Genomic DNA, 14,865 nt, shown 5'->3' on the forward strand with positions numbered 1-14,865 from the left:
TAAATTAATGCATTTAATAATGCATTAATTAACATACCGAATTACCTAATTAGCACACAGTTAATCTGCTTGATCCACTATGATCAAATACAGCATTGTTTTTAAGTTTTTGATATTATAAACAACAATCACAAACATCCTCACCGGTGCCTCTGCACAGAGAAACAATTATTTTCTGAGAATAATCAAGTGGTTTGTTTGCTTTTTATTTTTTTTTTGTTTGTTTGCTTTTTAAAAAATATTTTAGGCTGGGAGCAGTGGCTTACCCCTGTAATCCCAGCACTTTGGGAGGCCGAGGCGGGTGGATCATGAGATCAGCAGTTCGAGACCAACCTGACCAACATGGTAAAATCCTGTCTCTACTAAAAATACAAAAATTAGCTGGGCATGGTGGTGTGTGCCTGTTATCCCAGCTACTCAGGAGGCTGAGGCAGGAGAATCACTTCAACCCGGGAGGCGGAGGTTGCAGTGAGCCGAGATCACACCATTGCACTCCAGCCTGGACAACAGAGCAAGACTCCGTCTCAAAAAAAAAAAATTTAGTGATGAAGGAACTATGAAGTAACTGCAACTCAAGGACGACCCACCCCACCACCATCAGGGAATTCGAGGGGAGACTGGCAGTTACTCAGGGATCCCAGGAGTCAACTGGGAGTTAAGAGTCCTAACATCCCTAGAAAAAAACTTTCAAAGACAGAGGTCTTCTCATTAATCTCCATAATCATAGAGGTCTTGCCTAAAAGGGCCCCCCTTGAGTATACAGCTCTGAAATTGGCTAAAATCTTCTGCTGTCTCATTCGATTTTAAAGTTCACATTTGTGAAGGGCTCTATTGTACAACATGGTGACTATACTTAGTAACAGTGAATTTCAGTTAATAACCTGAATTTCACTGAGAGTAGGTTTGAAGTGTTCCCATCACAAAATGAGTGTATTAGCATCGCTCATAGCTCATTTAGCCATTACACAATGTACACACATTTCAAAACATATTGTATACCATAAATACATACAATTCTTATTTGTTAATTTTAAAAATAATAAAAGTTCTCTATCAGTCCCATAAATTATAATTTTCAGGCATCTGCAAAGGCAGCATGTTTTGGTTTAAATGTCTTTCCAAATTTTATATGTATAAAATAAATACATGTGTATTACATATGCAAAAACTAATACATAAATTTTATATATATAAAGTCAACGCACTCGGGGTCACTGGGATGAACCAATTTCAGTGCCTGCAGTCTAATGTTTAAAATCAAAATGGTACAAGGTCACCACCAAAGAAATTGTAAGCCAATGTTTCTCAAACTAAAACCCTTGGACATACTCCCAGAATCCCCTGTAAAGAAATGTATACTGTACTCAAAGTTGAGAACCACTGGCTTAGCATACAGGGACCGTATTTCTTTTCTCTCCTACCCAGCACAGGCCCAGTGCTCAGCAGAAATTGGGGCACCACCTTTCCACTGAGCAATGGAGTGAGTGAGTGAGTGAGTGAGTGAGTGAGTGACTTATTTATTTATTTATTTATTTAGGAGACAGGGTCTCACTCTGAGTGAGTGAGTTATTTATTTATTTTTTTATTTTGGAGACAAGGTCTCACTCTGTCGCCCAGGCTGGAGTGCAGTAGCGCAATCCAGGCTCACTGCAGCCCTAAACTCCTTGGGCTCAAGAGATCCTCCCACCTCAGATACCCGAGTAGTTGGGACTACAGGCACGCACCACCACGCCTGAATAATCTTTTTTTAAATGTTTTGTAGAGATGGGGGTCTCCCGATGTTGCCCAGGCTGGTCTCGAACTCCTGGGCTCAAGAGATCCTCCCGCCTGCGCCTTCCACGGTGTGAGCCACCTTTGATCTTACTGCTATGATTTTTTTATTGATAAAAACTAATATTCTGAGTCTCAAGAAAGCTTTCTGAAACTATCAAAGGGACCCAGGCGGCGCATCACTACCTGTGAGGCCGACCCCACTCACAGCACAGACTGCAAGTGAGGCTTAGAGATGGGAAGTGCCCTAAGCGAGGTTAAACAGCTAGTTAGCAGCAGACACGGAACTAGAACCTAAGCCTGGTGTCCCAGCTTCGGTGCCCGTGCTCACAGCGGAAGCTGCCTGGGCTCATCAGTAAAGGCGCTGATTAGGGAAGACAAAAGACCTCATCCCACCGTCCCCGTCCCATTTCCGCCCTCCCAGATCCCCAACCTCCTTCGAGTCCTCTCCAAGTCGCCTCGCCTCGCTCCACTCCAGGCCTTAGCAAGCATTCCACATGCCTTTACCCCAATCCTACTGCCTGTCCCCCAAAAGATGTAGGCGGAAAAGGCCCCAGGAAGCGAGCCCACTCCTCCCCACTGCTCAGCGACACCCCCTGCGATGCTCTCAGTAGCCGAATCCCTTTCCAGGCGCATGCGCCCCCGAGGTGGGCGAGCGTCGGTGATGTCACGCATAGCTCCATCTCCGAGCTCCGAGAGTCTGCGACAGCAGCTGCCAGTGCGTCATCAGAGAGCGCCGGAAGCGGTCCGAGAATGAAGAGTAAGCGGGGCCACGAAGTTGGAGAGGGTTGGGGACGTTAAGGGTCGGGGTCTTGGTACTGGTGCGTGAAATGAGTCCGGGCTACCTGTCGCTGCGGAGTCCTAACAGGACCGCTACAGGAATGGGCCCACCCTACATAAGAAGAACTGAGGGCTGGAGCACGGGTTAGCCTGGCTCGACCTCTGAGCTAGGGAGGGATGTCAGGGCTGGAGGCAGGTTCTCCCGGAGGCTGCTCAGTGGTGTGCGATGCTAGAGGAGGGTTCCAGGCCTTGGCCCAACTTGTCCACTACCTCCCGGGGTGACCGCGGTCAAGACCCTGCTCCTTTCTGCGAGCTGGTTTCACACTCTTACCTGATGCAAAGCGCCGAGAGCTGCTGGGGAATGATATCACTAACCCAAAGCTTTGGTCCTTAGGGGTAGAAGACATGTGCCAAGGAGAGGCGTGTAGACACCGTTAAGACTGGGCCTTCGAACAGAATTTTTATTTTTCACCTCTGCCATTTTCTACCTATATGATCAAGTAGATCGTCTCAGCATGTCTGAGCTTCAGTTTGCTCATGCACATAAGTGTAATGAGGAAAAATATGTGTACCTTGTAATGAGGTTTCTGGCAAGTAGTGAGTGTTCAGTAATTGTTAGGTGTGTATTGTTGCAGAAAGAATTCCAAGTCTGTTACTAAGCACCTGTAACAGGTGAAGCAAAGTTATCAGGCCCCGCAAGTTGGTCTCTACAGTTTATAATCCCCATCTTCCATTTGAGGGAGAACTAGATGCTATATATAAAACTTGCAACCACATTGGTTTGCTTGATCAAACAAACATACCTGGCTGGGTGTGGTGGGACACGCCTATAGTTCCAGCACTTTGGGAGGCTGAGGCAGGGGGATCACTTGAGGCCAAGAGTTGAAGACCAGCTTGGGCAACAACATAGCGAGACCCTGTCTCTACAAAAACTGGAAAAAAAAAAAAAAAAAAAAGCCAGGTGTGGTGGCACACACTGTAGTCCCAGCTACTCAGGAGACTGAGGTGGGAAGATCACTTGAAACCAGGAGGTCGAAGTTGCAGTGAGCTATGATTGTGCCACTGCACTCCAGCTTGGGCAACAGAGCAAAACCCAGTATCAAAACAAACAAACAACAACAACAAAAATCTTGTAACCACCTTGCATCAAACATTCTCAGGGAAGTACAAGAAAGCTGGAATTAAATTTACAGAGTATAGTGTAAATTATATTTTCTACGTATTTAGCTCATAAACCAGGCCTTAGTAGTCCCATTCTTATACCATTCACACCTGTACTCTGTCCCCAATGCCATGATTTTCTTCTTTCAAAAAATTAAGAAACAGAAGTGTGGAATTTATTTTAGAGGTTGAAACTTTATTGACCAATGTATATTTTGAGTTTAAAGGAAGAACTGTTGTATTTTATCAGTTCAGGACACCATCGATTATATGATACATTATAATTTCATATTAAAATGTGAAGAATCTTTTTAAACATCTTACAGTTAAGAAAACCTATTTCTAACCATCTACATCCTAGACAGCTATATTATATAACTTTTAATGAGTTACCTTGTTAGCAAGTGCTCAAGCTTCTAACTTGGGGTATTTTAAACCAGTGCAACTCAAAATGTGATCCACTGACCTGCAGTAATATCTGGGAATATGTTAAACACTCAGGATCTAGGGTAGGAGGCCAATAATCTGCATTTTAATAAGATCCCAGAGATTTTTACACATGTTAAATTTTGAGAAGCATTCTTTTTAAACCATGTGCTTGGAACTTCTAGCATAGATGTGGCCAGAGGGTGGGATAAGAGGCATCCAAGAAAGCTTTACTCTTCATACCAACCTCATCTACCTCTGAATAAGTAGTTGTTCTGCTATAAGTGTAGTTCTTTTCTTTTCTTTTCTTTTCTTTTTGAGACAGAGTCTCACTCTGTCACCCACGCTGGAATGCAATGGCACGATCTCAGCGCATTGTAGCCTCTGCCTCCCAGGTTCTAGCGATTCTCCTGCCTCAGTCTCCCATGTAGCTGGGAATACAAGTGCCAGCCACCATCCCCGGCTAATTTTTGTATTTTTAGTAGAGACAGGGTTTCACCATGTTGGCCAGGCTGGTCTCGAACTCCTGACCTTGGGTGATCTGCCCGCCTTGGCCTCCCAAAATGCTAGGACTACAGGTGTGAGCCACTGCGCCTAGCGGCATAGTTATTTTCATAGTTAGAAAAGTCTTGGGTCTTACAGCCATACCCAACAAGAATTGATCATTTTTTTAATCCCCCAGGTGTGATCTACCATGCATTGTCTCAGAAAGAGGCGAACGACTCCGATGTCCAGGTCAGTTCTTGGCAGGAGGTCCAGGAGCAACAGAGGTGATGGGAAAGATGGCTCAGTAGCTTCTGAGCCCCCAGCAGTGATTGAGATGTCCTTTCCCACATCATACTCCTCATTTTTCTGGCAGACATCTAAGGCTGGATCAAAGTCTGTAGTTCTCATGACCCGTTCCCACGTGCCAGCCTCCTTTTCTGTTGTGCCAAAGTCAAGTTTGGTAAAATGAGGCTTTTCTTAACCTTTTATCATCTCCCACTGTGTTGGGGACACCAGGCTGTGCCCACGTGGTGGGCAGCATCATTCAACCTTGTCACTGTGCCCTCTGCAGTTCTGCAGAAGGTGTGCAGTCACATATCATAAGTGAAATTTACAGATTATATCTGGATGCCTCGGCCTGCCTTGTCAGTTTCGCAAAAGTTCCTCTTGTGGCTCATAATGAGAGCGTTACCTTGAAAGCAAGATTTTGAAAGACCAGTGTACCTTTATTTTGCTTCTCCATGAAAGACGAGCCACTTAGGTATTTAAGAGAATCAGATCATTGTCCTATTATAGTCACAATGATGAGAGTGAATTAATTTTTAGTTAGCATCTACAGGTGCAAAGCTGAAGCAGAGTTCCCACCATCATACTGTGAGCTCCCTCGAAGGCTATGTGTACCCTATCTTCCCATCCCCATTGCTCTCCCACAGAGGGAGGGCTGGGTTACTAATGACAGGTCAGCATCAGTCTGTCAGCCTCAGTCTTAGCATTTAGCACCTGGCTAGTGCAAAAAGAGCTCAGGAAACAGCCCAGCCAGGAGACAGGCCCTCAGGAGAGAGAACTGCCCAGGGCTGTGGCAGGTGCGAGGGCAGTGGCATTGCCACCAAATGAGGAATCCATTATTGGAACTCCAACTTGAGAGGTAGTGAGCTTGGAGGGTTTTTTGTTTGTTTGTTTGAGAGTTGCACACAATTACGACATTTTTCCCAGAAGTCCTCTCCAAGAGCCTGTGCTCATTCATGGTAAGTTGATGCCCTGCTCTCAGTGACGCCCTTTGGAGAGAGAGATCCTGGGGCCTGAGATGCTCTTGACGGTACCTTCCTCCAAGTGATGGTCTGCGGGGCGGGAATGGACCTCTTGTAGAGTGGCCACACCGTGCCCACAGAGCTGGAAACCCAGTTAAGGAGTATTGTCCTAAGGGCACAGCGTCAGGATCCCTGCACCCTGAGGCTTGGCCCACCCTGGAGCCCTAGTTTTGCTGTTTTCTGTAGTGTTAGGATCACTTCCTCCATAGCTTAGTGCTACTCTGAGCTCACTTTCATCTGGTCATGCCTGGTTGAATATCTTTGTTATACATTTCACAAGCTTTCTCTTCTGCCAAGGATGAGAGAAGTCTTCTTCAAGATAGAAAGGTTTTGGTCCTCATCAGAATAACCTCAGAAAAGCAGGGCCACAGCAGGAAGTGAGCGTTTGACATGCTGTTGTGTGTGACAAACGGTCATGAATTGGTGTGTGAGTGTGACTTACATCTCGGCAACTGTGGGTAGCAGACACATGGCAGATGAGCAGGTTGTGAGCCTCGGTGGGTAGAGGGATGGGCCCCATTTGCTCTTGCAGTAGCTGCCGGGAATGGCGGGCGGGATGCCTGGGATCCTGGGCTGCCCAGACCGGGGCAGTGAGCGCTGCACCCCCTTGTCCGCCTGCAGCCTTCAGGAGCACAGCGGGCCGAGGCCTTCGTGAGGGCCTTCCTGAAGCGCAGCACGCCCCGCATGAGCCCGCAGGCCCGCGAGGACCAGCTGCAGCGCAAGGCGGTGGTCCTGGAGTACTTCACCCACCACAAGCGCAAGGAGAAGAAGAAGAAAGCCAAAGGTCTCTCTGCCAGGCAAAGGAGGGAGCTGCGGCTCTTTGACATTAAACCAGAGCAGCAGAGGTAACCCGAGCTCCCCACGTCTTTCTGCCCTCGGTGCTTGCTTACCCTTCTTGGTGTGTGAACTTGGCTGAGTGGCTGGGGAGACAGCCTGGGTCCACCTAAGCTAAGGGCGCCTCTCTGTTGTCTGCCACAAGAGGGCAGCCTTCCTTTACCAATCTGGGCTGTGTTCCGCAAGGCGGGTGAGACAGGACTCATTCTCTGGCCTCTCTCCTCACCTTCACGAGTAAGACGCGTGCAAGTACATCTGTTGCCCGTGGCAACAGGCTGTTTGTCCCTCGGCTTTGTTAGACAGAAAAGAGGAACTGATATGTTTTTAGTGTGTATCATTTTGTAGCTTTTAATAGAGCCAGACAGTCACCCACTGGGGTTTCATTGCCAAAGCAAGATGTTGCCCACACGTTTCAGAATTTTCCAAAAGGAATGCATCACTGTCCTGTCCTGTGGGAGGATGTCTTCCTCCAGCCCACCCTCCATTCCTCCTTGGTGACGGGTCTGAGTGTGAGTGTCTTGGGACTGTCTGTAGGCTTTTGCTTGGAGATCAATGGCCAAATAGCCTCCCACGCTCCAGAAGACGCTTAAAGTATGCCACGCTGTTTCCGGCCCCACTCAGGAAATCAGCTGGGCCACAGGTGGAGAAGGGGCTGCTGCCTCCCAGGATTTGCCTCCCGGGTGGAGCCCAGGTTGGGTTTGAGCTTAAGGTCCTCATTTCTCTAGCCTAAGGCTTCATGGTAACAGATTCCCCACAAGGTATCAAGACTGGAGATAATGGCCCAGAGGAAAGCTGTTGGGGTCCTTGTCCCTGCTCCCCCCTTCTCCCCACCACTTGCTTGCCCACCTTCCAGACCAGCCTGCTGCCTCACATGAGGACCTTTGTAACAACCAGCAACCCCTGCTTTATTGGAGGCTTACTAGGTTCAATTTCACATAACAGAAAACCTCAAAATAACAGTAGCTTCAACAAGACTTACATGTATTTCTCTCTCATGAAAAGAAGTCCAGGTGGACACCGCCCTGGGCTGGTGTGGTCCTACCAATGAGGAAACCGAGGTTAGAGAGGTGAAGGTTCTTGGTCTCAGTTATCAGCTCAATTGCTCGTCGTAGGATTTGCGCGTAGTTCCTAATGGTCCCAGGTTGCAGTTGCTGGCATCAAGCCAAGCTCTGTGCTGTTTGGACATTGTCATCCCAAGCTCATGTTGTCTAACTTTTTCCCTGTTTCTGACTTTGCTGCAGATACAGCCTTTTCCTCCCTCTCCATGAACTCTGGAAACAGTACATCAGGGACCTGTGCAATGGGCTCAAGCCAGACACGTAAGTTGCATTCCTGAAGCTTCGCTCTTTGGGGTGGATCTCAAGTCTCTGATCATTGTAAATGCAGCTTCAGGAACCAGCGTTGATATTGCCTGGCTGCAGACAGTTAAAGACCTAGTTGCTTCTTTTGGAACTTTTTATCATGATGTAAACCAAGAGCTTCTGTTTACCCTGCAGGCAGCCACAGATGATTCAGGCCAAGCTGTTAAAGGCAGATCTTCACGGGGCTATTATTTCAGGTAATTTACCTAAGAGCGTGTGGCATATGGCCATCCAGAGGTTCACACTGTCACTCTGTGGAGACCTGGGGCGTGTGTTCCGTTGGACACACTCCTTACCGTGTGGATTCCCTAAGATGGCCTCCGGTCACCATCATCCCCACGCTAAGGGTGGGAGATGCTTCTTGCTGGCTGTCTTAGCCAGTCCGGCCATTTGCTGGACACACCCTAAGTGGTCTCTGTGTACCTTCTCCACACAGGGACCCCTGTTGGTACCCTAAAGGGCACAGTGGCTGCGAGCACTCACCCACGGCCTGGAATCTTGAACACAGAATCCCTTTCATCCAATGCTGTGGTTTCAAATGTCAGCTACACCTGACAGCCCCCAAGGTGACATCTCCAGCGTAGGTCTGTCCCCTGAACTCCAGGCTCAGGCATCCAGCTGCCCACTTGACACAGCCACCTGGATGTTCAGGGGGCATCTCAGACTTTACACAGCCAAAGCTGCCCCTGATTCTCCTCACAACAACCCCTCCTGGTCTTTTCCATCTCAGTTAATTACTCAGTTATTTACACTGGTTGTTCAGGCCAAAAACCTAAACAGTGTCTATGTTTCTTCTTTCCTAATTTCCTCTAATCCTTCGGAACATCCTACTACCTAAACTCAGCCACTGTCATTCCCCAGATTACCTCAGACACAGCTCCTCACCGCACCAGGCAGCCGGAGTGCCGGTTATATAGAAATCAGAGCGCGTTCCTTCCCTGCTTCAAGTCTTCCGGCAGCGTCCCATCGTATGGGAGTAAACCTGCCTCCCTGCTGTGGTCTAAGGCCTCCCCGCTCCCTGGGGCAGCAGGCCTTCCACACTGCCTTCCTCCTGCCCTGCCTCAGGGCTTCGCCTCTGCTCCTTACCACTGCCCGGGAGTTCTCCTGTGTGTGCACAGACCGGCTTCTCATTGTTCAGCCCTGCTCCAGTGCCACTCCCCTGAGGGTCTACCATTGCAAACCATGACCCTCCACACATTGCCCTGTCCCTACTCTTCATAGCACTGGTTGCTGTCAGAAAGTAGAATGGTGTGGTTCACCGTGCATCACCCTGCCTTGCTAGAACCTGGGCTCCGTGAGAGTAGGATCCAGGACTGCCTCTTTCCGTGCTGCGTCCCTGGCATCTTCTGAGGACGGTGCAGGCATTCCGCAGCTGCTTGGTGACTCTGTCAGCTACACTGAGGCTCGGGTCAAGACGACGGAAGGGCTGCTGCTTGTGATGGTGGCTCATCTCGCAGTGCTGGCTGCTGGGCAGCTCTGCAGCCAGACTCACGTTCCAGCCAGCATCCTGGGTAGTGCATGGTGGTGTTTGTGCAGATCCTGCAACAGAGACCTGGCTGCATCAGAGCAGCCAGCCTGTGGGCCCTGATGGTGCTCGGCACATACGTGACCTTTGATTCCAGAATCCTGCCCAAGACCCCTGTGGTCACAGACCCTCCGAAGGACACCTCATAGGAACAGTCCAGAGGCTGCAAAGCCCCAGGGGAAGCCTGGGTTCTTGTCGGTTACGTCAGTGCCCACTGTTGAGCCCCCACCCCCTGGGTGCTCTCTTCTTTCGTCTGCTAGCTCAGAGGGTGGGACCAGCACCCCCAACCCCTGAGGCCTGCTTGTCTGTGTTTCCCCCAGCACCACAGAGGCCTGAGCCTGGAACTGTCCTTTTTCTTTGCAGTGACAAAATCCAAATGCCCCTCTTATGTGGGTATTACAGGAATCCTTCTACAGGAAACAAAGCACATTTTCAAAATTATCACCAAAGAAGACCGCCTGAAAGGTATGTAGGTATTTCTGAGGGCATTGCTTGCGGGCTGTGGCTCCCAGCTACTGCGTTAGCCTTTTCCTCAAGACTCCAAGAGTTTGGTTTGACCCCTCAAGTCAGTGCAGATTGCAGATACTTGCTGAACCTGCATTAAAGCCTGCAGAGACTATCCCCTGCGCCCGTGGCTCCGCAAGAGGTGTGTGTCAGTGCAGCCAGCAACCCCAGCCAGAAATGGCCAAGAGGAAGGAAGACCTGCTTGGCCATGCCTCAGGGTACCTGGGTCTGTTTGGGCCCCAGGAGAGGGCCTCCATCTGCCCCAAGGCTGCTGCTCCCAGAGGAATGTAGCCAAACAGGCAGCAGGGTAGAAACAGGAGCGGCGCCTGTCCCTGGAGTTCTGAGCTGTGTCCTTGGCAATAACACTTGGGTTCCATCGGTGGCCAGCATTGCTCTAGCAGATACTTTGGGTCTGCCAGGATTTCTACACCCTGCCTTGCCCACAAATCCAGAGATATCAAACCATAGTTAGAGGGTTTTGTTCCTTTAATTTTTTTTTTTTTTTTTTTTTTGAGACAGTCACGCTCTTTCACCCAGGCTGGAGTGCAGTGGCGCAATCTCGACTCACTGCAGCCTCCACTCCCGGATTCAAGGGATTCTCCTGCCTCAGCCTCCCGAGTAGCTGGGATTACAGGCACGCGCCACCACGCCCGGCTAATTTTTGTATTTTTAGCAGAGGCGGGGTTTCACCATGTTGGACAGGCTGGTCTCAAACTCCTGAACTCAAGTGATCCACCTGCCTCAGCCTCCTAAAGTGCTGGGATTATAGGCGTGAGCCACTGTGCCCACCCTTCTTCCTTTAATTTTTGAGCTTGGTTTTTCTTGTTGCTTCCCTTATTTTCCTACATATCCTTCTACCTCACATTGTAAACCTCAGAAAGTGGTGTAAGAGTTTCCCCACAGAGCATAAAGCCAGGAGCCCATCTGAAAGTTAGTGTGGGAAAACCAGTTTCTGGCAGGTGTTCTGGGACTTTCTGGTTCTGGGAATTTGGTGTATAGCCTTTGACCCTGAAGATTAGGTGCCAAGTTACATTTAGCACGTGACTAGATTGACCTGTGGCAGAATAACCACATGCAACCCTAATGCCCCTCCACTTGTGGGTTTCCCGTTTCCTATTAGCTTATTTTTTTCATTCAATGTGTTCGAATAATATTCTACCTAAAAGTAAAATAATAAATAAATAAATATTTTTCCTCATCTTTTTTTCTCCTGCCTTTTTTTTTTTTCAGTTATCCCCAAGCTAAACTGCGTGTTCACTGTGGAAATCGATGGCTTTATTTCCTACATTTACGGGAGCAAATTCCAGCTTCGGTCAAGTGAACGGTCTGCGAAGAAGTTCAAAGCGAAGGGAACGATTGACCTGTGAATTCTTTGCTGTCTAAGGCAGTTGTTTATGACAGCTGAAAACTGGACACTCCCTAAATGTCCACCTTTCAGTGAAGAGATGGTTAAGCCAATTCCGTTTCTAGACCACCTCCAGCCAGTGGCACTCCGAGTTGAGGATGTTGAACAACATGGGAGGGCCGCAGTGTACTAAGTGAAGAAGTCAGAGGACAGAGGAATTTCTCTTTCTAGGAGATCTTCATTTTGTGTGACTCCCATGGGGAGGAACAGACTGGCAGGAAGCACACTGGGGTTAACACTGGTTGACTTGAATAGGATTATTCGATTTCTAAAAATACTTTTCCACGTTTTCTAAGTGCTCTATGATAAATCAGTTGTATCTGTGATAATACAATACACATGTGGACATAAACAGGGATCAAATAAAGGAGGTATTGCTGCAGTCCAGCCAGGTTGAAAGGGAAGGGGGTCCCCAAAGGTCCATTGGATGGCAAGTGTCTACAGAGGTGCGCCTTTGGGTGGAACTCTGACCCACCTCAGGTTTACTTTGCTATTTCAGGAAGGTTGAAGAGGATTGAAGGGTGAGTTCCTAAGTGACTTAGGGCTTATTCACTTCAGGAATCGCAGCTGGGGTGGACCCCAGGAGCAGAGCACTGCGTGCAGCTGTGCCCATGCATGGTTGCCCCGGCGTAGTGAGATGGGACCTGCCGCAGCATGCCCACTCCTGAGCTGCCAGGCTGAGCCATGGAGGACTGAAAGGAGGTCGCCCAGCATCACCTCCCGAGGTGAGACCTGCTGCAAAAGCCAAGCCAGCAGCATTGACGCCCTTTGATATCTTCGCCATTTTTGCTGCTGAAAGACTTGGCTTTTCAGTCTGACCCTGGCCCTCTGTGACGATGTGTCTGTAAAGCCAGTGGGTCAGGCCCTTCCATGCAGGGCCAGAGGAAAAGCGGGCCCAGGGCTGCAGTGAGAGCGGGGCAGGGGACCAGCCTACTAGATGGGTTGGAAACATGGCTCGAGGGACCAACTACCCCTTCCCTTTGAGGAGCAAGTCTCTGCCGATCAGCAAGGCAAGGCCAGGAGCCCTCCTGGCGAAAGGCAAGCCACAAATCTGTTCTGCAGGAGAAGCAGCAGTGCCGGGGCTTTGCGTTCCTGGTAACTTCCACCCAAACCACACCAGAGAGAAACACCATGGTGGAGAAGGGAAGTGGGAACGCTGACTGCTGTGTGCCAGGAGAGTAGAAAGGCCCAGGTCTGTGCCACCGCCCCTCCCCATGGCTCATAGTGCACCCAGAGTCTCACAGGGACCAACCTGGTGCCTCGGTCCTGCTTCCATCTGTGCAAGTGTCCTCCGCTTACCAGGGTGTTCTGAGGCAGCTCAAGTGCTCTCCCCCAAGCAGCACACAGTCACCGCTGCCAGTGATGCACACACGCACAGGCTAGGCACATGGAGCCCAAGCACACTGCCAGCTCGGACACAGGGCCTGGCCCAGCAACTGCCTTGTGGTGTGGCTGTCCTCATGTGCCACAGGAGGACAGACTTCGAGGGACCCCTTGCCTAAGGCCTCGCTGACTCAAGGGTAGAATTGAGATTTGGACCTAATAGGCTCCAGAACTGTGCTTTGAGCTACAGGGTGGCTGCAGGGTGAGACGGATGCAGTTCAAAGCACAGGATGTGCTGCCTTTATTACCTGCTTTCCCGCTGAGCAAATCCCTGTCTTGAGTGGGAAGTGGCATCTATTCCCCCAGCCATCTGAAAGTGCTGTGTTCGTAACCGAATAGGTGCTGTAGCTTCCTAGCCATCCCGCTCTTACCCACCCCTCTGCAGTGGAAAAGGCGTCCACTGTTGTGTAAATACACAGTTGCTTTCCAGAAAAGTTGTTGGTACCACTTGCCATGTGAAATCTGTTTTTCATTTGTCGCAGACTCAAGTTTCTGTGTGAGTGGCGGTTTAATTTGTAGATAACTCTCCCTCTCCCCCAAGGAGACATGGTGAGGGTGCTCGCCGGCCACAAAGCTGCCGCTGTGCCTGCCTGTTGCTAGGATACGCTCTTGTCCCGATGGCCCACCCAGGGATCATGTCATTTCCCAGGTAGAGGAGGGAAAGGGGAGGGCCCAGCTGGGCAGGACATGGTTCCTGATGAGGAACAGCTGCAGAAAGCATGACCTGAGGCCCAGGGGCAGGGGCAGGGGCCAGGGCTGCCATGTCTCTACAGGCTGCAGCACAGCTTGTCATGGAGGGTAATGTGGTGCTTTTTGGCCCCATCTCTCCCATGTCCACTGTCCAAGGAGCAGGACCCTGGCAGAGCTGAGGCCTTGGTCATGTGGTCCCACAGGAGATAGAGCCACATTCGCCTTGTGTAAGCCTCCGTGCACCAGAGAAAGTGCCAAAGAGGAGAGAGAGAGTGGTTAGCAACTCGGGACAGGACCCAGAGGCTACAGGACTGGGAGACATCAGCCCAGCGACCCACTGTTCAAAGAGTGGGGTCCAGGGACCCTTTACATCTTCCCAGTGCCCAGCTACCATACAGGGTCTGCAGAGGATAGGCCAGAGCCTCGGGGGAAAGGATGAGGTTCTTGGAGGAGAAAGGACAGCGTGGGCCATGGCTGATGTATCCGTCTGCTCTAATCTTCATAACAAAATGCCACACACTGGGGCTGCAGCATTTTCTCACAGCCCTTGAGGCTGGAAGCCAAAGATCAAGGTGCTGGCAGGGCTGGTTTCTCTAGAGGCCTCTCCCTTCTTGTCCTCACACGGCCTTTCCTCCCTGTGTGCAAGGAGAGTGATCCCTGGGGTCTTTTCCTTGTAAAAGGTCGCCAGTGCTATTGGATCAGGCCCTATTCTTTTTTTTTTTTTTTTTGTGAGACGGAGTCTTGCTCTTTCACCCAGGCTGGAGTGCAGTGGCGCGATCTCGGATCACTTCAGGCTCCGCCCCCCGGGGTTCACGCCATTCTCCTGCCTCAGCCTCCCTTGTAGCTGGGACTACAGGCGCCTGCCACCTCGCCCGGCTAATTTTTTGTATTTTTAGTAGAGACGGGGTTTCACCGTGTTAGCCAGGATGGTCTCGATCTCCTGACCTTGTGATCCGCCCGCCTCAGCCTCCCAAAGTGCTGGGATTACAGGCGTGAGCCACCATGCCCGGCCCCAGGCCCTATTCTTATGACATCCTGAAAGTCTCTCTCCAGACAGTCACAATGGGGGCAAGGGCTTTATCATATGAATTTGGAGACCCAAGTCAGTCCACAGCCACCCCGAAGCTCTCCCAGCCAGGACAGACTGGTTGTGCCTCCCAGAAAGGCTCCAACAGCCACCTGGCTCCCATCCTCAGACACTGGCCTGGCCTTCTCATCCCCTCATATGGGCTG

At 50.1% G+C, this 14,865-nt stretch overlaps 1 protein-coding gene across 2 annotated transcripts; it reads left to right on the plus strand.

The window, feature by feature from the left end:
• The first annotated feature begins 2,442 nt into the window (after nt 1-2,442).
• Nucleotides 2,443-13,376, plus strand: POP4 (POP4 homolog, ribonuclease P/MRP subunit). Of its 2 annotated transcripts, XM_055237625.2 has the most exons (7): nt 2,443-2,530; nt 4,820-4,872; nt 6,552-6,775; nt 8,006-8,083; nt 8,261-8,322; nt 10,014-10,115; nt 11,385-13,376. In XM_055237625.2, exons 1-7 carry the CDS (start codon nt 2,524-2,526, stop codon nt 11,519-11,521), a joined length of 663 nt encoding a protein of 220 aa, XP_055093600.1. In that variant the 5' UTR covers nt 2,443-2,523; the 3' UTR covers nt 11,522-13,376. The 2 variants fall into 2 exon arrangements, with proteins under 2 accessions (XP_055093600.1, XP_055093601.1); XM_055237626.1 differs by lacking the exons at nt 10,014-10,115; nt 11,385-13,376 and adding an exon at nt 8,562-10,007 and having other exon boundaries at nt 2,463-2,530.
• The last annotated feature ends 1,489 nt before the right edge of the window (nt 13,377-14,865 follow it).

Source organism: Symphalangus syndactylus, chromosome 13, assembly GCF_028878055.3.
Source record: "Symphalangus syndactylus isolate Jambi chromosome 13, NHGRI_mSymSyn1-v2.1_pri, whole genome shotgun sequence".
In the NCBI taxonomy this organism is placed as follows: Eukaryota; Metazoa; Chordata; class Mammalia; order Primates; family Hylobatidae; genus Symphalangus; species Symphalangus syndactylus.